The following is a 23,365-nucleotide window of genomic DNA, read 5'->3' as shown; positions in this document are numbered from 1 at the left end:
TAAAACCATAAAAATTAATAAATATTCCAATATATACAGAGATCTGGCAGGTTGCATTAAAATTCTCAAGCTAGGTGTAGGCTAACCGGAAGAGGGTTGTTTTACAGGCCCTGCGGAACTGAACAAGGTCCCGCAGGGCCCTCACCTCTTCCAGTAGCTGATTCCACCATGTAGGGGCCATAACAGAGAAGGCCCTTTCTCTTGTGGATTTCAAGCGGGTTTCTTTCAGCCCAGGGACAGTAAGGAAGTTTTGTGATCCCGACCTCAGTACTCTCTGGGGAACATGCGGGGAGAGACGGTCCTTCAGGTAGACAGGTCCCAAGCCATATAGGGCTTTAAAGGGGATAACCAGCACCTTGTACCGGACTCGGTATATCACTGGAAGCCAGTGCAGAGTCCGAAGACCCGGCTGAATGTGCTCCCACTTTGGGAGGCCCAATAACAGCCGGGCCGCGGCATTCTGCACCAGCTGCAATTTCCGAGTTCGGGACAGGGGCAGCCCCATGTAGAGGGCATTACAGTAGTCCAACCTCGAGGTGACCATAGCATGGATCACTGTTGCTAGGTCGTCGCGCTCCAGGAAGGGGGCCAACTGCCTTGCCCGCCTAAGGTGAAAAAACGCGGACTTGGCAGCGGCTGCTATCTGAGCCTCCATCTTTAAGGAAGGCTCCAATAACACCCCCAAGCTCCTGACCTTGTCCGCCGCTATCAGCGGCGCACCGTCAAAGGCTGGTAGGGGGATTCCCCCTCCCGGGCCGCGGCGACCCAAGCAAAGGACCTCTGTCTTCGCAGGGTTAAGCTTCAGCCTGCTCAGTCTGAGCCACTCAGCCACGGCATGCAATGCCCGATCTAGATTTTCCGGGGCGTAGGTCGGCTGGCCGTCCATCAGTAGATAGAGCTGGGTGTCATCAGCATACTGATGACACCCTAGCCCGTACCTTCGGGCAATCTGGGCAAGAGGCCGCATGTAGATGTTAAATAACATTGGGGAGAGAACCGCCCCTTGTGGTACACCACAATCAAGTGTGCACCTCCGGGACAGCTCCCCCCCAACTGCGAACCTTTGTCCCCGACCGTCAAGGAAAGAAGAAAGCCACTGTAAGGCCAACCCCTGAATCCCCGCGTCGGCGAGGCGACCCTTCAGTAGCCGATGGTCGACCGTGTCGAACGCAGCCGACAGGTCTAACAACATCAGCACCGCCGAGCCGCCCCGATCCAGATGCCGTTGAAGGTCATCCACTAGGGCGACCAGCACCGTCTCCGTCCCATGTCCCGGGCGAAAGCCGGACTGAAATGGGTCAAGGATGGAAGCATCCTCCAGGAAGGTCTGTAGCTGCATCGCCACTGCCCTCTCAATAAGTTTGCCCAGAAAAGGCAAATTTGAGACCGGCCGATAGTGTGCCAATTGGGCCGGATCTAAAGATGGTTTCTTTAAGAGGGGGCGGACCACGGCCTCTTTGAGTGGCGTTGGAAAATGCCCTTCCATCAGGGATCTATTTATGATATCCCGTATAGGATATCTAAGGTCACCCTGGCAAGATTTAATAAGCCAGGAAGGGCATGGGTCCAGTTTACAAGTAATTGGGCGAGCAGATAAGAGAATCCTGTCAACTTCCTCCAGGATGAGGGGGCTAAAGCCGTCCAGCATATAGTCCGAAGACAGACTCGGGGCCTCGATTTTGCTAACTGTCTCAAAATTGGCAGGGGGGTCGGGACGGAGTGACGCGATTTTATCCACAAAAAATTTCGCAAAAGCCTCACAGCCTATTTCCAATTCAATAGAATTTAGTCTGCCTTGCGGCAGCGTTGTAAATCCTCTAATTATGTCGAACAATTGTGCCGGGCGCGAAGTTGTGGACGCAATCTTAGCCGCAAAGAACACTTTCTTTGCAGCTTTGATTGCCATCTCATAGGCCTTCAAACTCTCTCTATAAGATGTTCGGGCCACTTCGTCTCGAGTACGCCGCCATTGCCTCTCCAGTCGTCTGAGTCCCCGCTTTTGTTGCCGCAGCTCCTGGTTGAACCAGGGCGACGGCTTCGAGCGGGGACGCAGAGGGCGCTTGGGTGCGACCTCCTCGATGGCCCTGGAGAGCCCATCATTCCAGGACTCTACCAGATCATCCAGGGAGTCGCCAGCGGGCCAGGTGTTCCGAAGGGCCGTTAGGAACCATTCCGGGTCCATCAGGCTCCGCGGGTGAGCAAAAATATGCTCTTCGCCTAAACAGGTTTTGGGTGACACCCCCATACGAGCCTTAAGGGCAAAGTGATCTGACCATGGCACTGCTTCCATTGCAATATCAGTCACTGATATTCCGGCCGCAAAGACCAAGTCCAACATGTGTCCCGCCTGATGAGTGGGCGTTGTAATAACCTGGGAGAGTCCTAGTGTCGCCATGGATGACACCAGGTCCGTCGCCTGGCTGGTATGGGTATGGGTATGTTTTAAAACTGTGCTTCTTGTATCAATACAGGAACATTCCAAAACAGAAAATTCAGTTTAGGTACTACTGATATTTTAATTAAATTTATCTTACCTAGCAACATTACTTTTAGCTGTGATTAAGTTGATAGTAAGTTTTTAATTTTCTTCATGAGTTCCTCAAAGTTCAAGCAATACAAGATATTTAACAACTCTGGTTTGCTTAACGTTTTTTTTTTTTTAAGCAGACACAATAATCACTTTCTTTAACTTTAAGCAAAAAAGTCTTGGTGTCAGCAATGTTAATTTGTAGCTATAAATTCTTTCAGTTTATCTCCTGTTTGTTTGGCTACAAATATTTCTAAATTCATCTGTCATATCTTCTAATATCTTGCTTGAATTCTTAATATTAGTTAAAACATTATACTATAAATTTAGTTTGTAACAATACTCATTTACAGTTTCATTCTTTATATTAGGTGTCTGACAGATTAATGCTACAAAGGGTACTAGACAAATAGTGAATAATAATGCTGATAGAGGGCACCCTCGCCTTACTCCTCTCATTATATTGAACTATTGAGTAATGTCACATCCAGGGCAGAGCCTGGTGCTCTTACTTCACATGGGGTTTCTGGAATACACAGTATAATTGCAATCAACCACTGCAAATATCGCATTTGGGGCAGAGCCTGGTGCTGGGGTCTCTGGGAGGCACAACTTCATTCACAATCAAAAGGCAAAATATGAGCAAGGTTGACAAACCAGAACTGGAAGCTGAAGGTTCAGTCCACAGGTTGGGGGAACAGGAAGGTCTAGAGTCCAGGGTCCAAAGTTTGGAAGTCAAGGCAGGAGATAGGGTCTGGGATTCTAGCTGGAAAAGCAAGAACTGGTTAACAGGACAAGGTGCAACACAGCAAGGAAAGGTAGTAACCTTTTTTGCTGTGTGGATCATCTCACAGAGAAAGTGGTGAGCAGGTTGCTTCCACATCAAGACTTGTTCAGTGTTTGCCTTTTATCTGCCTCATTAGCTGATCCCAAAGCCAGTTGCGGCTACTTACTAGCTTGTCATTCCTGTTCCTGTAATGAATCTGCTCCAGGCATTAGCACTAATTGCTGCTGTGCAATTAAACAGGCATTTCTTTATCTTTCTTGGGCTGTCAAAGGCTCTCTCTGTCTTTTGTGCTCTACTAGCTCAGAAGAAGCCGGCAGTAATTGATGCTCTGATATCTGTCCCATTTCTTTCATCTCCTGTGAGAATGAGCAACTCACACTTCCTCATGCTTCTTCTGCTGGATCTGCTTCTAGACATAGCTGTTCAAGCAGGTATTCCACTGGTGCAGGGCCTGATTCTTCCATTTCCTCATCTGCCTGGCCCATAGCAGGAGCAATGTTCCCTCTAAGCTGCAGAGACTTGTGAGCAAAAATTTCACTTTGTACAGGTATTAAAGTTGTGAGCTACTGGCATTAAAGTTGTGAGCTACTGCATAAATTATTGTGCTCTGGGGTCAATTTTCCTGAGCTAAGACAAAAATGTGTGAGCTGGAGGCTAAAAATCTGTGAACTAGCTCACACTAACTCATCTTAGAGGGAACACTGAACAGGAGAGTGCCCTATGTATACACAATCTGGTGGTAGAACCAGAGTATATTATACCTGCCCAGTTTATAAAGTTTGAATAATTTTGAATATCTTTGTAATTTCAATTTTGTGAACAGTAGAGATTTTTATAATAAGCTACAATTTCTTTCAATATATCTCCTGATTGTGTGGCAAAAGTTCCATTCTGGTTTTTAACAGCTAATATAGTTTTTTTGGCTTTTAAAAAAACTTGGGCGGCCATTAACTTCCCTGATTTCTCACCTAACTCAAAATGTTTTTGTTTAACTTATATTAGATTATTTTGGATTTTTTCCCCAAATCTGAATTCAGCTATTAATTTTTGTCCTCTTTCTGTTCTTTCAGAGCTGATCTGGATTTAATGTATTCATGGATATTTTCTAGATGTTTGATATTTTTTAATGGAATCTTGTCTAATTTTCTCTTTCTTTTTCTTCTGTTCTGATAATAAACTTAAACAGACTCCCCTTATATAAGCTTTGCTGGCTTCCCAGACAGAACTTTTAAGTACTGCATTGGTAGTATTAATATCAAAGAACATTTTCATTTTTAAAAAGTATCCACTATCTCTTTATCTAACGGTATGTTGTTATTAAGCCTCCAGGTATTCAATGTTTTATTTTCAAGATTTATACTCAGGACTAGGGATCGGCATGAACCAGGAAAATTGTGGCTTGTTTTGGTTTGTGGGCCTACACAAATCACGTAACTTCACATTTACCAAACTGATTTGTTTCATGAGTTTTGTGATGAAGAACACCTCCCCTTGCAGACTAGAGATGCCAAACTCACAGCTAGTCTTCAGCTAATTCTCCTCCCTGCATCAAAGCAAAACAAACTTGCCTGCTTATTCACTAGCTCTATCCACCCCACCTCTGGCTGCAGCCAGTTTCCCTCCTCTTGTTCAAAGCTGAAACAGAGATCTCTTCCAACAAATGGTTCCCCAACAACCAGTTGATCCTTTCTCTGCCATTTCCCCTATGTTTGGGGCACTTGTGCTCACAATTTCTTCCCCTGCTTTGCACTTTGGACCCTTAGATCCTTGACGTCTGTGCTTTTGAGTGCCCAGCGCCTGGCTTGGCTTCATCAAGTGGCCTTGTTCTGCCTGTTACTTGTCTTGGTTTTCCAACTTTCCAACTTCCTTATGTGCTAAGCAGTCTTCCCTTTCATACTTTGGACCCTAGGATCCTCAACTTATGCACCTCTGAGCAGCCACCTTCTGGCTTGGCATCATCAGCAAATGACCGTCGGATGCCCCTGTACATGTTCCCCGTAGAGCAGAATGAAAGCTCTCTTATTGGTGGCCAGCACTGCCTGTTAAGCTTTGGAGGGCCACTATTGGTGTTTCCAAGGCTGCAGAAGTCCACCCTCCATTGTTCTGATGATGATTTGATTGGTGCCAGTGTGACTGCTGCATGAACCACCAACATGAGCCACATGAACCTCCATAAAAACCATGGAGGTTTGTGGAAGGTTCATTGCAGATGTGATCGCATGACACATGATGCATGACTCAGCTCATGGACCATAAACTAGGCAATTTTTGTGACAAATTTAGGTTGTGATGTGGTTCATTCCCATCCCTACTCAGGCCAATCAGGATATGATCAGAATATACACTGGGCTCTATGCCAGTGGTATTAACAAATTTACTGAGCTGTTTTGAGATTAGGAAAAGGTCAATTCTAGAATACTTATTAAGAACCTGAGAGTAGAATGTATAATCTTTAACTGATGGGTTTTGCTTTCTCCAAATATCTATCAAATTAAAATGATTGAAAGATCATTTCAACATATTTTTAAGTGAGGGAGTTGCTTTACCATATTTATTTTTGCTACATCTATCCACAGACAACAGACAGCATTAAAATCACCACCTGTTATCTATTATATTGAGGGGGATTTGATCAGCATGCTGCTTTCAATGGTCTTTATGTACAACAGAACAAGCAACCTGCTTTGAGTTTGCTAAAGGAACAGTGGGATAAAAATGATCAAATAGAAAAAAATGAGACAAAATAAACATGTAACTTTGCACAGGCTTGTAACTAAAGCTGGAGTGCTCCATTGTTAAGAACAAAGGCTTTTCAAGGTCCAACACATAGTTGGGAAACGTCAGCTTTTCTGAGACATGTTATATTCAAGACAGATTCAAATGAAGGCATGAATGACACTGCATACTAAAAATCTAAAAAAACCCAAACATATTGCACAAGAAAAATAATAACTACAGTACTTGATTTTTTAAAAAGTAATTGTTGAATGTTAATATCCAGCCTACGCTGAAGAGCAGTGGAGCATTTTTCATCATCATTAATACTGATAATGATGGGTACTTCTGAAAACCACCAGGAGTATATTAACTTTTTAAAAAGAGTATGTTAACTAGATGTGATACATGCACAGTAGTCACTATTCCTTTAAATGCTTTATTTACACAGCTTTAAGGATACTGAGAATGGATCATTTCAAAATGAACATATAAACCTGGTACACTACAGCTACAGTGTCTTCTAATTTGTTTCTGAATTTATTTAAAGGTTCTGTTTGTGACATTTAAAGCCCTAGGCTTCTTTATCAACTTGCCCAAGACCTAAGATCAACAGGTAATGCCTTCCTGCAGTGTCTGAGATGAAATTGGTGGCGACCAGGGCTTTTTTTTAAGGAAAAGCCCAGCAGGAACTCATTTGCATGTTAGTCCACACCCCCTGACATCACCATTTTTCACATAGGGCTTTTTTTGTAGAAAAAGCCCAACAGGAATTCATTTGCATATTAGGCTACATCTTCTGATGCCAAGCAAGCCAGAACTGTGTTACTGTGCATTTCTGCACAAAAAAAGTCCTGGTGGAGACTTGTGGGTGGAGCTGTTGACTGATTCCCTCAGGCCATGGAATTCACTCCCCTTGGAAGTGAGGCCAGCATTATTGTTACAGGCCTTCAAGAGAAAGCGCAAGACATTTATCTTCTAGAAGACCTTTGATTTAACCAAGTCCAGGATGGTACCTTCTTCTCTTTTATTGTATCCTACAGGTTGTTTTATGATTGAAGTTCTAGTGAAGGCACAACTGGAATTACTGATCTCCAGATTACAGGGATCAGTTCCCTTGGAGGAAATGGCAGCTTTGGAGGATGGAGTCTATGGATCACATTCTTGCTGAGCTCCCCTCCCTGGCTAAATTCCACCCACCCTGACATCTTCAGGAATTTACAAATCCAGTTGGCATTTTTCAAACTGGAGAAACAAATTAACAGTAACTTTTCATCATGCTAAACACAGGATGGAAGATCAAGCTAGAAAACCCTACCCCGCCCGCCCCCCCCCCCCAAAAAAATTGTGCTTGTAATATAAAGTCACAATTTAACTAAAGTAACACCCTTAAGATGCTTAGTTCGGAGTTTTTCTCAGTAATAATGATCAAAATTGGTAATTATGGGAGCAATCCTAAACATGTCCGCTCAGAAGTAAATCCCATTAGAACAGAAATAAATCCAGGAAAGTACTTTTAGACTTGTGCTGTGATTCTCCTCAATCTGTCCATCCAGGCTCTAAGTTAAAAAAAAAAAAAAAAAAGCTTGGAACTTAAGGACCACAAATGCTGTTGAACCACTATCTTCTTACAATTCTTTGAGACTAAAAGCCTCAAGTCAGGATGAAAGTTTAAGGATCTTTTTCCTGGTTCTTACCAAGAATAAATGATCTGTGAATATCTCAAGGACTGCTTCATTCAGTATGAAACTACCCTTGCATTCAAGTTAAAATCATTACTAAAGACTTGCACACAGGAAGCAAGAACAGCGTGATATGGAAACATGATCCAAAGAAAAATATTATAATTAGTGAGTGACACATATGTATATTTTTAATAACCGGAAAAACAAATTAACATTAACTTTTCATCATGCTAAACAAATTAGCTATTTCCCCTTTGTTCCCATTCACAGTTGAAATTTTGGCTCTGAGCTACTTTGAAAATGCACCTGTCATTTTTAGCATATATCACTTTGTAAAGCAGCATATATATTCAATAATGCCAATAACAATACTTGAAGTAGTAATAATTGCTGAATTAAACCAGTATATATGTTAAAATATTTTCTTTATCTAGAATATGCCATAATAGATTATTATTCATATGAAATTAATGTGATTAAAAAAAAAAGAAGTACTAGTGTATCCTTGGTATTTTGTCCTCCAAAACGGTTCATATCGCAAACTAATTTCATACAGCAGTAAAGGGTGGAATTATCCAGTTGAATTTTATCCGCAGAAACCTTGGCATATTTTTAATCAGGGAAAAGGTATTGTCAGGGCCTTACTGACAAGTGGTAAAATGAAAGCTGGGCAAGAGATATGCTGAAATGTAAACTCAAAAAATTTACAATCTATTGAGGATTAGACAAAGGCAAGCAAGTGAACAAGATCTAACATCAGAGTGAACCCTGACAGTTCACATTAGAGCAGTCAGCTAAACGGAGCAATCATGTTTGGTGAAGCACATCCAGGGTAAAGACGTAGATGAATGCCAGAAAGGTAAAGGAGAAGCCAGGTCAGTATGGGCACATTTGGAAATCATATTGTTGACCAGTCTGTTCATAGTTATTTTCTGTAGCTCTCTTGGAGGGTTTCTGTCACACTTTCCAAGCAGAATTATAACAAATACTTTGATATGGTGAAAAGTTATATGTGCAAGGGCTGCTGAAAGATGAGTAAAATATACTATTTGAATTAACCTCTGTGATGCTAATGGGAATGTGTTTGACAAATGAATAAAGTGTTTTATAACTGTCATACCTGTAATTCACCAAGTACAGAATAAAGAATAATTGTACTGATTCATAATGCCTGTTTGTGAGGTGCCTCTGCATGTGTATGTGCGGGTGTGTGCACATCTCATAAACTGAGACTTGCTATTACCGTTTTTGTTATCATTCATTTACAGTGGAAACTTAAGAGCCCTTTGAAGTGTAGATCTTTGTGCTACAACCCTAGAAATCTTACGATTGATCAGGAAATTAATTCCAAACAGCTCTGAGCTATTTAAAGAAGAGCCTAAAATAAAATGTACTGACTCACAGCCGAACACTAGAATTCTAAAATATACACTGACCTCTTAGGAATCTATGTGATGCATATAAGACAATGTTTCCCAACATTTCTTTATGGAATTGACATATGTATAAGCCTTTATATTGCAATATTTGTTGAAAACATCACTTACTTTTCTGTAATAATCAAAGTAAGAACTTCTGAAATATCTTTCATTGCTATCACGGATTTGGTAATTATTACAAATAATCTATATAACACATCTTAGTGTATAAATTCCTCAGCAGTCCTCAGCAGCATTATTAGTGTTGGGATCTGGGAGACCCAGGAACAAATCTTAACTCTGTCATGAAAACTTGCTGGGTGACCTTGGGCCAGTCACATTACTCTGAGCCTAACCTACTTCATAGCATTATTGTGAGGAAAAAATGGAGGAGAGGAGAATGATATAAGCTGCTTTGGGTTGCCATTGAGGTGAAATGCATGGGATAGATGAAGAAGACAAATACCTAAGTTGTTACAAAGCTGTAAGGTCAGTCAACCTTTCTCAGGCTTCTCGGTGGCTCCATAGGAGAATGGGGGTCTGACACAATGCCTCTGGGTCCAGCAGCATTTGAGCCAACAGGCCACACTAGCTTGAGCAGTGATCTGAGCAATGACCCAGTTAGTTAAAAGCAGTATCGTTTAAATGAACAAAACGAGCAGAGTTGACCGCCAGCTTTGCAAAATGCCCAACAAAGCCCTAATGCACTGGGGAGGCAAACAAACCAAATCATTACACTATAGGGATTGATTTTTACAAAGTAATTTCTGGAAAGCATCAAACTCCTTCATTAAAGATTGGCATTAGTCTCCTCAATGCTTTTTACTCTAGAGATATGCCCTTGTTAAACAGCAAGGTGAAAACAATAATTGGGATCAGCTATACTGGGACAACATCTCAGCTTCTCAGCTTGTTTGTTCATTCTGTGGGTTGACTGGAACCATTTTGTATGTGTTCAAATGGCAATTGGGGACAAAATGTACAGCTGACTTGTACTTCATACTTCTCCATCACATACAAAATCAAACTTCCTCACATCATCCAGTGGGAGAGTTCCTACTGGACAACTAATTTCTACTGAAAGGAACAAAAAAGTTACAGATAATAGAAAGCTCAATTGTATTCTTCACTGCCATTGTTTATAATTATTATTATTATTTAAACCACCAATTATTTTGTTTGTGTTCCTTTCCTATGAGGATTTTAGGGCAGCAAACATTGATCTCTCCTGCTTCTCTTCCCATTTTTCCTCATTAAAATCTTGTGAAGTTTATTAGGATGGGACCAATGCCACTGGATTAGTTTTATGGTAAGTGGGGATTTAAACTCTGGTATCCCAGCCCAAGACTGTCACTTTATCACAACACAGCACAGGGTTCATATTTCTATGTGGGTAAACTTGGTCTTCTGAATGGCCTGAAACACAGCCCCAGAGCAAATACAACCTTGTTTTTGTTGTCCATTTACATTAAGTTTGTTGATTGGATAACAGACTTGAATTGACACCTTTGGAACAGTTTTGCATGTGTTTGACAGTTACCTTCCATAATGTGAACTGATTGACTAGGTCTGACAGTACCCGTTTGCCAGTGATTGGTTGAAAGATTGTCATGATGTTGATTCGCTGATCAGTTCTTGTACCAAAAAATGCACATTGTAGGAATTGCCATTGACCTCACCAATATAGGAAGGAATAACAAAACCAAAACAACATCATTGTCCTCGTCGTCTTACAAGAGGAGGAAGAAGACAAGGAGGAGGAGATTGAATTTATATACCACACTTCAACCTGAGTCTCAGAGCAGCTTGCAATTTCTCTTCCTTTCCTCTCCCCGCAACAGACACCCTATGAGGTAGGTGAGGTTGAGAGAGCTCTTTGAGAACTGCTCTTGTGAAACAGCTCTGGGAGAACTATGAGTAACTCAAAGTCACCCAGCAGCTGTATGTGGAGGAGTGGGGAATAAAACCTGGTTCTCCAGATTAGAGTCCATTGCTCTTAATTACGACACCAAACTAGCTCTCAAAACAATTTTATGATGAGGAAGATGAAGAGGAGAATGTTAATAATAATAATAGTAATAACAATACAACATTTTTAAGGAGTTGGGAAGGCTTATGAAGAGGCACTTAATCACATCTTATATTGATCATCACTGCCAGGTATGTGTAGGTTTTTAAAACCTTGCCTACACCTGTGGAAGAAAAAAAATTCTTTCCATGATGGTGTAGGGGGAAGGGAATTGGGACAAAGGAGATGAGCATGGAACAGCAATGACCACTCCTGTGCCACCTTATAGCAATATGTTGATAATTAGTGGTATATCACTATAAAAATAGTTTTGAATTGAAAATGTATAAGAATTTTTTTTTAAATTCTGATGTGGAGCATAAGGTGGGATTGTCTTATTGTCATGATGGTCTAGTCAGGGAAAAGAAGACTAGAAGTGGGTGGAGTAAAAGCACAGGAAACATTAAATGCAAGAACAAGCATAATTCAAAACTGGTTGTTAGAAAATGATCTGAGTAAAAAATGGCCCCCAAAAACCCAGTGTGTATGTGTGGGGTGGAGCCCCTTCTCTATATATCCTGATCAAAAGTGGGTCCTTCTTTGCCTGGGAAGCACAACATTTCCAGGGTATGTGTAATCCAAAGATTTATACTCAGAGGTAGGGTTGCCAATCCCCAGGTGGGGGCAGGGAATCCCCCGATTTGGAGGCCCTCCCCCCGCTTAAGGGTCGTCAGAAAGCAGGGGGAGGGGGGGGAATGTCTGCTGGGAACTCTATTATTCCCTATGGAGATTTATTCCCATAGAAAATAATGGATATTTGATCCGCGGGTATCTGGAGCTCTGGGGGGGAAGCTGTATTTTGAGTTAGAGGCACCAGCTTTCTGGTACAGCATCTAGTGCCTCTCCCCAAAATATCCTCCAAGTTTCAAAACGATTGGACCAGGGGGTCCAATTCTATGAGCCCCCAAAAAAGGTGCCCCTATCCTTCATTATTTCCTATGGAAGGAAGGCATTGAAAAGTGTGCTGTTCCTTTAATTGTGATGGCCAGAACTCCCTTTGGAGTTTAATTATGCTTGTCACAGCCTTGATCTTGGCTCCACCCCTAATGTCTCCTGGCTCCACCCCCAAAGTCTCCTGCCTCCACCCCCAAAGTCCCCAGGTATTTCTTAAATTGGACTTGGCAACCCTACTCAGAGGAACCCTATTAAGCAAAAGAAAGCAATGTCTGACTCAGTGTAAAGCATCTTCTTATGTTTATTGATTGTGTTGACAAAGTGGGGGGGAGGAATAGACATGCAAGAGAGATTGTATTAACATTGAAGATTTCCATATTTATGGAGCAGCCATATTTGGGGGGCTTAATGCTGGATCCACCATTGTAAATTGTTTGCTTTTTGTTTGCTTTTTATACTCTGTATTTTATCCTGTTTTAACTGTATTTATTACCTCTATTTTTATACTGCTGTGAACCCCTCTGAGCCTCACTTTGTGGGGGAAGGTTGGTATATAAATTGAAATAATGAAGTAAAGTGAAATAAGGAACTAGGAGCTATGTTCCTCCTCCTCCTTTTTTGGGGACAACCTAATGATTTGGAAGTCCTATCATAATCTGGTTGTACAGGTTTGTATATAACCTAACCAGCTGCTATGATATCATAGCTAGGGCAAAAGAAATTTTCATTGTGTCAAATAAACTGCATGAAAATACAGCCAACATGAATTTGGCTAGAGACTTGACTGCCCTCCCACCAATAGTATCAGGATTATGATTCCAATAACAGCTTAATATTTAAACAATGAATGTCTAGTCCTATTTTAGTTGTAACAACTCTGTAACTTTCTCCCCAAATAATTATTCACAGTTGTTTGGATTCTTTATTCTAGTAAAAGTAAAATGCAACCTTAAACTAGCATGATTGACTGGAGTTCTGCTATACTTAATCCTCCTCCGTTAGGAAGCAATTTGTATACAGGGCTTGCATGAGTCAATCATGCCGTGTGGTCATTCACGACTAATATCTGTATTCATATAGTTCTCATACAATTAACACCATAGATTCCCCCCCCCCCCTAGAAGAAACCATTTCTGTGTTATTGCATTGCTTTACAAATGATCAGTTCAACCTGAATAAATTGTGGCGAGTTTTCAAAGATGGGCTCCTCTTTTCTATTGTAATGCAACAGTGAGACAGATTGCATTCAGATAGCCATGAATTTAAATCTGCCTAAGGCATTTTCTAATTTTGAAGCTTTATTTTTAGAATAGCAAATGACTGGCTGTCAACAAGGCTTTTCAGGGATTTTCTGTGCCAACACTACAAATGATGATTCTGAAAATGCTGCTTATATTGTTTAGAACATATTTCTCTGAGCAGGAGTTTCTGAAAATTGATTGTTAATGTTCTGAAAATGTTAAGATGACAGTTTACTGCACTATTTTTATACTCTTTAGTTTGTCCAGGATGATTCTTCAGATTTCATTGTTAGAGAATGCAGGCTGAACTACTGTTCTACACCTGATAGAGCTGGAGAAGTCAATGATAAACACTATCTGATTATATTTTTCAAAGAAGGAGACTCAGCTTTTATTACATTAGTGTTGTTTTGAGGAATAAGTGGAAAATGCTCAAGAAGGCACGAGATTCTTTTCTGTATAATTATTTACTTTTTTGAAACCAGTGAAAGCCTAGGAAGTAGAAAAACCAAATCAAGCTACTAATTTCTGCTGCAGTGTCCATCAATCACAGCCATATTAATACATTAATTTATTTTATTTACCCCACCTTTCCTTGTTCAAAGTGGAGTATAATAATAGTTTAAAAACTTTCAGTTAAAACTAAAATAAAAAAAAATCCATATCTTTCCCTCCCTCCCCACCTTATTTATTTATTTGAATTTTTGATCACCCTTCCCGAAACCAGACTCAGCGCAGTTCACATCAAGTTATATAACAGTTTTAACAGATTAAATAGAAATAAATAGCATCAAAAACATTACCAACCCCTAAAAAGATAAGATGGCAGCATCCTAGAGGTGCCACTGTCATGTGGGACAAGTGGGAGTGCCAAAATAGAACTGTCACTGCCCTCAACCAAATATGATGGTGGAACATCTCTGCCTTACAGGCTCTGCAGAACAGTAATAAGTCCCACAGGACCTGGATGGAACTTGGCAGAGAGTCCCACCAGGTTGAGGCCAGGGCAGAGAAAGGTAGAGGACAGCTGGATATCTCTTGGGCTGGGAGTATATTTGCAGCATCTCACCTTACCTGGTAATTTGCATTCTAGTATTGAAGTCAACTGTTCATCAGTGCAAAAGACTCTCTTGGGAGTATACCAGGAGAGGCAGCCCCAGAGATATGTGAATCCCTGGCCATTAAGGGTCTTAAAGGTCAACACAAGAATCTTGAACTTGAGCTGGTATTCCACCGGGAACCAATCCAGTTCCCATAGCACGGGGGAAATGTGAGCTGTGTGCAGAGTTCCCATGAGGAAGTCACTGCATTCCACACCAGCTGAAATTTCCAGGTCAGTCTCAAGGGCAGGCCCATGTAGAGCAAGTTACAGTAACCTGGAGGTGACCGTTGCATGGATTATAGTAGCTAGGTGTTGGTGAGACAGATATGGATAAAGCTGCATGACTTGGCAAAGCTGGCAAAATACCATCCTGGTAACATTGGAAACCTGGGCCTCCATTGTCAAAGAGGCATCCAGAAGCACCCCAAATTCTGAGCAGAAGGTGCCAGTTCAAACCCTGTCAAAAGCTCTGACAAAAAAACAACCCCTCTATCATTGGCTAGGAGAACATGATATCAGCCTATTTCCCAACACAACCAGCACCTAGTGGCAAGCCCAAATTTCAGATAAAGCCAGCACTTTGTCTCTCCTTGTTAGATGCGAAAGGAGCAGCTGGTCATCACAATATACTTAGCACTGGGCTCAGCCAAGGGTGAGCAGTAAGCATAAGAGTAGGGCTTAATAAGAGATGGATTGTGGCCTTAGGTTACCTTTTTATATATTTTTTTATAATGTTGCTTTCAATTTTGCTTATAATATATATTTTATATTTTCTTTCTCCCTTTAGTACTTGGGATGTATAGAGGTCCTACGCTCCATGAGATCTCTTGACTTCAATACTAGAACGCAAATTACCAGGTAAGGCGAGATGCTGCAAATATACTCCCACAGCTGTCTTTTGAACCGCTAGTTCAAAATAAACATATTATCTAAATGAGAACTCAAAGGGCAAAGAATATGTGCAGTCTATTATATTTTGCTTTGATTTGCAGGCATGTACATATGATTTCCATACTTCGTTTGGTGTCAAATACACTGGAATTTCATAATTATTTGTAGATAATACAGAAATGACCAGTGATAATTTTAGAATATTGTGGCAAACTCCTGAAGCAGAGGAACTATACCAGGTCAGGTTGTAGATTGAAGATGGCCTTTTTAATGCTCCCCATATAAAAATGAAACCTCTTTGAATTTTTTTTTTTTAAAATGGGTACATTGTTTTAACCCAGCCGGCCTCCTGATGTGATAGTTTTCTACTCATAGTTTTTTTTTTAATTTTAAAAATATGAATCTGCACCTCTAGTCTGAGTGGTACATTGCATTCCTCTTACTCAGCATTGTGTCACTATACCACCTTATCTGCCCTGTCCTGAAAGGCCCAGGCTAGCCCAATCCCATCAGATCTCGGAAACCAAGCAAGGTCTGACCTGATTAGTATTTGGATGGGAGGCAACAAAGGTAGTCTGTGGAGAAACGCCATCTGAGTTAATGGTGGTGCTTGGTTGGGAGGGAACATGAAACTGCTAAGGAAGGCTTTGTGGCCTAGCCTTTCCTTCATTCCCTCCTCCCTTCCGGAGTTAAACCATCAACTCTAAGGGGAAAGCCTCCTAGAGGGGCAGGAAGTTCTTTTTTTTTATTGGAGTGAGGCGGGAAAAGTTCAGTTCTTGGCTGGCACTCAAGGAGAGAGGTTATCAGTCTGTGGGCTCCTGAGGGAGAGGAGGAGTGGACTCCAGGCAGTCTGACCAAGGAAGTCCTTCACAAGGCAGGGCAAGTTTAAACCAGGGATGGGAGGATGCGTTTAAATCCACCTTTTATTTGTCCTTCTGGTTGCTGTTCAGGTGCTGTGCTAAACTTTTACATGCAACTGCTTTTTTTTCCCCCTCTTCTAATTAAATATTTTTACTGTTTTGAATGCTGGCAGTCAAACTTTGTACCACATAGATCCCCAACCGCTTTAGACCATGCTGCTTTATGAAGGGGGCCCCGGGGAAGGGGGAAGGCATGTAGTTGGATAAGGTGCCAGTCCTCCAGGGGTTCCCCGAAGAAGTGCTGTGGTCTCTGTGATACCCAAGTACAGGGTGGCAGAGGACCTTGAGGCCTGGCCTCAGAGCTGGAGAGGGGGATTGGGAGTCCTGTTCCTCTCAATCCAAACCCCTAGACTGAGCAGGTGGTGGCAGCGAGCCCAAGTGGCTGGAGGAGAAATAGCTCTCTCCAAAAAGGGGAACGGGGTCTGGTAGGCAAACCAGGGCTGTTCCGTCACATAGTCCAAGGTCACTATGTAGAGATAGGCAGTGGCAAACCTCCTCTGAACATCTCTTGCCTTAAAAACCTTATGGGGGGGGGGGTCGCCAGAAATCAGCTGTGACTTGAAGGCACTCTCATAGAATCATAGAATTACAGATTTGGAAGAGATCTCAAGGGTCATCTAGCACAGTGCAGGAACTTCACAAATGCCTTCCCTCCCCCACTTCCCCAGTGACCCCTGCTCTATGCCCAGAAGATGGCAGAAACCTCCAGGATACCTTGCCAAACTGGGCTGGAGAAAAAAAATGCTGATTGTTCCCAGAGTGGCAATCAACATTTCCCTGGGCATGTAAGGAAGGGCCACAGATGCAACCCTTCATGCCCTCCTTCTTATGATCTGCCTAAGTTCACAGAATGAGCATTGTTGTCAGATGGCCATCTAGCCTCTGTTTAAAACCTACAAGGAAGGAAAGCCCACCATCTCCCAAGGAAGCCTGTTCCACTGAGGAACCACTCTGTCAGGAAGTTCTTCCTAATATTTAGAAAAAAAGCTCTTTTGATTTAATTGCAACCCACTGGTTTTGGCCCTACCTTCTGGGGCCACAGAAAACAATTATGTACCATCCTCTATTTGACAGCCCTTCAAGCAGGGCTTTTTTGTAGCAGGAACTCCTTTGCATATTAGGCCATGCCCCCTGATATAGCCAGTCCTCCTGGAGCTTACTGTAGACCCTGTACTAAGAGCCCTGTAAGCTCTTGGAGGATTGACTACCTCAGGGGTGTGTGGCCTAATATGCAACAGAGTTTGCCCACCAAGGTCGGAATAACGAGTCGGACACAATGCATTGGATTGAAATTGGGCCACTTTATTAACTTACAACATGAACAGCAAGGGTACCCCACCAGCGGCCTGGCCAGGGCTAGGGGTCACCGCGACCGCTCCCCTGCCATTAACGGGCGAGGACCCAGCCCCCCTTCCGGAGCTGAGCTGCTCAGCTCCCTCCAGGCAGGCCCAGCAGGGAGGCCCGCACCAGAGGGCCCAAACCCAGATGCACGTCTCGGCAGAAAGGCACCCTCTAGCCGAGCCTCCTGGACAGTCTGCATTCTCCAACCCGGGTCTCCAAACCCCAAGGCCGATCATGCCAGACCCCAAATTTCCCCCCAAGGGGGGGGATGCTTCACAGTCCTCCCCTAGCCGCATAGTGTCCTAAACCCCTAAAACCTGCCAACTAAAGTGACCGCCTATTTAAAGGCACCTTCCCAAAGCCAATTCCACAATCCACTGCACTGCTATGCAGGGTAGGCGAAAAACACACCCCAGCACCAGCCAATCAGCTGGGGCGTAAAAAATTCCTACCCGGCTCCCCGAATGAAGCAACCAGCAATGCCCACATAGCAGACAGGGCGGGTGGGAGGGCCGATCGCCGAGGGACTGAGGAAAGGGACGGGGAGCTAGCCGTTGACGCGGCTAAACCCCGCCCCCTGCAAAGCGCGCCCAAACAGGGCGCAGACCAACTCTCCCGCCCTGGAGGGCAAACAGCTCCAAGCAGCCTAGCAGCTACGCTGCAGGCTGCAAGACCACGATCCTGCTACAAAAAAAGCCCTGAATCTTCAAGTATTTGAAGACGGTGATCATATTGCCTCTCAGCCATCTCCTTTCCAGGCTAAACATACCTGGATCCTTCAACCTCTCCTCATAGGACTTGGTCTCCAGACCTCTCACCATCTTCATTGCTCTCCTCTGAACACATTCCAGCTTGTCTATATCCTTCCTAAACTGTGGGGCCCCAAACTGAACACAATACTCCAGGTGAGGTCTAATCAGAGCAAAGTGATATCATCACTTCATGTGATCTGGACATTATACTTCTGTTGATAGAGCCCAAAATTGCATTTGCCTTTTTAGCTACCACATCACACCACTGTCTCATGTTCAGTGCAGAGTCCACTAAGACCACTAGATCCTTTTCACACATACTATTGTCAAGAAAAGTCTCCCCATCCAATAATTATGCATTTGATTTTTCCTACCTAAATGTGGAACTTTATATGATTTATCCCTGTTAAAATTCATTTTATTTGTCTTAACCCAGTGTTCCAGCCTGTCAAGATCATCCTGTATCTTGTCCCCATCTCCTACTGTATTTGCAACCCCTCCCACTTTAGTATCATGCAAATTTAATAAGAGTAAACCCCCCAAACCCCCTTTTCACCATTTATGAACTGTGCTCACTCTGGCCCAGAGCTAGGACGACAGGACTTTAGTCATTGTGGGCTTATGTTATGGATTTATGCCATCAAATAACACTAACACACTGCTTCTATGGACATTCAGTGGCAAGAAGAAAGCAGTGGGTATAATAATAGCCCAAATAATGACTTTGTACTAGTGTGCGCCCAGATAGCAAGCTTTCCAGCCAAGCCCTGCAGAACTTCAATGGCGTCCTTGTCACTAAGCAAAGACAGTGCATAGAGCAACCGCCCTTCAGAAGCCATATTCCTGGAAGATCCTTCAACAACTCTTGTTCCTACCCACCTCCATGGAGGCTAAGCGAGACCATCACATACTCCTGCCACTCACATGGAAATGCAAATGGAAGTAGCCAGCCACTGAACAATAGAGCTTGCTGTTACGCCCACACATGTAACAAAATACTGTTCCTGTTAAAAATTTAGGAGATTGCTGGACAAAAAGAAGAAGCCTAAGAGAGACATCCTTGCCTAAGACTTAATCCTGTCATGCAGACCTTCCCCATTGTGTTTGCTATGGTGTTACAAATAGGAGTCAATTCAAATCTAAATTCCTCACCTATATTTATTTGTTTTAACCAGGGTAAACAATAGATAAGCCCATCAAGTCCCATTAATCCTTTTTCTAAAACTTGGGAACCTGCCCCTCATGTGATATCAAGGGTCATATGTCACAGGTCACATTTAATAGTGTCATGGGTCACCTGATGCTATTGCCTGAGGTCAAGAATGCGGCTATATCTAGACTGGCTTTGAGCCAGCATTATGTGTCTCTACAGTATCCCCACTTTGCTGTCTGAGCCATCCTCAGTTACATAATTCGGCTCCATTACAGCTAGTGATGTTGATCATCTCTGGATCTCCCTTCCCCTTTATAATCTTTGCCACTGGACCATTCCTTCTGCAGTCTTCAAGAGGGTAAAGTATGTAACCTATCTGTGTTTTGTCCCTATCTGTTCCTCTATCCAATTATCCTGCAATTATTCCTAGGACTGTATGTTTGTTGGTGTGATTTTTATTTTTCTGTATGCTTGAACTATTTTTCTAATCAATACCCATTTTTAATTTATCCTCTCCTCATTATTTGGTTTGGGTGTTTGGGAAGCCCCACTCTGGTATACAAAGGCTGTTGACCCCGCTAATTTAGCTATCCTTGCCCACCTAAATAAATCCCCCTACCTCATTTAAGGGCAATTTGGCTTACATAAGCATTCCCTCTATTCCTTCATCCAAATCGTTTATAAAGATGTTGAACAAACCAGGTCCCAGGACGGATCCTTGAGGCACTCCACTTGTCACTTCTCTCCAAGAGGATGAGAAACCATTCACAAGTACACTTTGGGTGTGATCTGTCAACCAGTTACAGATCCACATAACAGTAACAGGATCCAAACCACATTTTAACAACTTGTCAACAAGAATAGTATGTGGAACCTTATCAAAAGCCTTACTGAAATCAAGATCAACTATGTCTACAGCATTTCCCTTATCAAGCAAGGTAGTAACTTTCTCAAAAAGGTGATAAGGTTAGTCTGACATGACTTGTTATTGAGAAACCCATGCTGGCTCTTAGTAATCATAGCCATTCTTTCTAAATGTTCCAGGACTGACTGACTGGTGATTTGTTCTTGAACTTTTCCAGGTATAAACGTCAAGCTGATGGGTTGGTAATTACCCGTATCCTCCTTTTCCCCCTTAGTGAAAACAAGACTATTAAGTCATAGTCTTCTTCCTGTATTAGGACTTCCAGTTCCTCCTGCTTGTTTCCATTCTCTGTGCATTAGTGTAGGGACACCAAAATCCATGTTTTATGCACCCTGAGGTTTTGTTTACTTACATACTTGCAAGTTAATGTTACCTAGTATATGTGCCCCTCCTCACAAAACTTTAGCATTCTTATCACCAGTTATCAGCATCATATTAGGCTTTGAATTATTGAATCACTCCCCCATACAATTTAGTTTAATGCCCTCCAAATTAGGTTAGCAAGGCTTTTACCAAATTCCCTTTCCCCTACCTTTGTGCATACCATCTCCCAATAGAAGAGCTTCATCTTGAAAATGTAAGCTATGGTCCAAAAATCCAAACCTGTCCTGATGACCCCATCTATGTAGCAAGTCATTTATTTGCATTATTCTTCTTTCCCATCCTAACTCATGGCCTTCAACAGGAAGAACCAATGAAAACACAACCTATGCTCCCATCTCCTTTACCTTCTGACCCAGAGCTACATAGTCTCTTTTAATATGTTCAGGGCTGTGTCAGGCAGTATCATTTGTTCCCACATGGATCAGCAAGAAGATAATAATCTGTGAGATTGATGATTCTTCCTATCCTTTCTGTCACATCTTGGATAAGTACACCCAGTAGACAGCATACCTCTTGAGATGACAAGTTCAGACATCACACTTTGTGCTCTACTCCTCTGAGTAAAGAATTTTCAATTACCAGTACCCTCCTCTTCCTATATCGGGGAGCAGAAGCTTGAGTTTTCTCATCCATGGGGGCCTGAGAAACTTCCTTCAATCTTTGTGGAGGCTGGGGAAGTAGCCCTTGTTCCAGTGGTTCAGAATCAGTATCTGTGGGGAGATCATGGAACCAATTGCTTAGCAGCAAAGGCTCAGAATGTCTCCTGAATATCCTGCTTCTGCAGGTTACATTTTTCCACATGCCCTCCTCCTATGTTGGGCACTCCTCCATTTGCTGAGATATCTTTTCTTCTTCCTCGTCCTCTCAAGAGTACTTCATGGGTTCTGTACATGAAGTCCTCACCTTCCCTTATACACTGTAGAGTGGACAAGTGTGCCTCAAGTCCCTGTTTCTTCTCCTCTAGCAGGGCTACCAACTTGCTGCAAGTGTAATTGCTGTTACCTTCAGGTAAGAGTACAAACATCCCACAAACTTTACAGCTCCCTCACCAGCCATGCTGCTGCAATCCATTTCAAAATTGGTTCTGTTTATCTTGAGTTCTCTGAAAATGCCACTGCCAAACTGCCTCTTGAAACTACTTGTGCAGAGTTACTCACCTTCCTACAGAGTCCCCAGGCTAAGAGCCACAGGGCAAGGAGACTTGTAATTTAAAGGCTCAAGTTCACACCTCTGACTCAACAGCCAGAGCAAGAATAGAGTTTTGAATGTGTTATTATATGGACCAATGGCAATAGACTTCAAGAGAAAGATCAACTACTATATACATGGATGATGAAAATGTGTCCATGGAGACTAGCTGTGGTTTATGTCTCGGAAAAGCTCTGGCCTGGATTCATAGTACAGTTATTCAGTGAACAGAGTGAAGTTCAAAGAAGGGGTCTTTACATAGCCCTCTTTTACATGGCAGTCCCAAAAACTGTACCTTGTGAGGGATGCAACTGGGGGTTGGTGGAAATCATCACCAATCACATGAGCTTTGGCATGAATGGAACCAAAGACTGAACAAGCAAAGGTGCTGATTTCTGTCCACCCATCTTCCCCAGGCTGTCACTTCTACTGAATCCCATACAATTTTTGAGGCTTTCCCAACTCTCAGGAGTAGCTTTTTGGGTGGCACATGTGACTGCTGAGGGAAGAGGAGGTATTCAGAAAAGATTCCTTTCATGAAGTTGGCCACTTTGTGGTAATTTGTTTCTCATCCTTTGAGTTTGCTAATAATGAGGCCCACCCCCCCCCCCAAAAAAATCTTGTATATCCTTCTCTGAACCCCCTTTGAAAAATGATGTCTTAAACAAAATTTTGAATTTTGAATTTGAATTCAAAAATCAAATTATTTTGGAATTTGGGGATGGTATGGTTCAAATTCAGAAGAAGACATTTTGTGATTATATTATATGACATACTATTATCCAATATGTGTTTCTTTAACTCAGTGGCTGTCCTTCTCATGAGGAGCTGTTAAAATCAGAGGCCATAATGTTTCTGTTGTATATGTGTTCTTGATCGTATCAGCCAAGACGCTTCAGAGACTCTGCCCAAATGGGGGATACCGTCTCAGGCCAGCCCCCATACTCATAAGGGACTTTCAGAAGCAGGTGGTGGCAGTTAAAGGCATTGACTCTTTTCGAGTAAAATAGGGGCACTTTGAAGGCCACCTGGACTTGGTGGTGGAGGGTCCTTTTACTAGCTTGTTGGGACAGGCTTGGTTCCGGACACTAGGGATCTGCATAACTGGCCTTCACCTAGCCACTGTGAGCCCAAATTTCTCCAATATCTGTAATGAGTTTCCGTCTATATTCAGTGGAACTATGGGTTGTTACACCAGTCTCCCAGTGTCATTACAGCTGAACCCTGCCGTGCTGCCCATAAGACTGAAGGCCCACCGGGTCCCATTTGTGCTGAAGCCTAAAATTGAGGCAGAGTTGGACCACCTTGTAGTGGAAGGGGTCCTGGAACTGGTATCTAATGCATGATGAGAGACCCCTGTGGTAAATCCCATGA

General features: G+C 42.6%; 1 protein-coding gene across 1 annotated transcript in view; it reads left to right on the top strand.

The window, feature by feature from the left end:
- SHC3 (SHC adaptor protein 3) overlaps positions 1 to 23,365 on the top strand; it is a 107,522-nt gene that overhangs the window by 6,669 nt on the left and 77,488 nt on the right. Inside the window, 1 exon segment of the mRNA XM_060235485.1 lies at positions 15,225 to 15,295. Within this exon segment, the coding sequence (XP_060091468.1) occupies positions 15,225 to 15,295 (71 nt within the window).

This window comes from Heteronotia binoei, chromosome 4 (genome assembly GCF_032191835.1).
Source record: "Heteronotia binoei isolate CCM8104 ecotype False Entrance Well chromosome 4, APGP_CSIRO_Hbin_v1, whole genome shotgun sequence".
In the NCBI taxonomy this organism is placed as follows: Eukaryota; Metazoa; Chordata; class Lepidosauria; order Squamata; family Gekkonidae; genus Heteronotia; species Heteronotia binoei.
The sequence above is the reverse complement of the archived record's forward strand: the minus strand, read 5'-3'. Positions and strand labels throughout refer to the sequence as shown.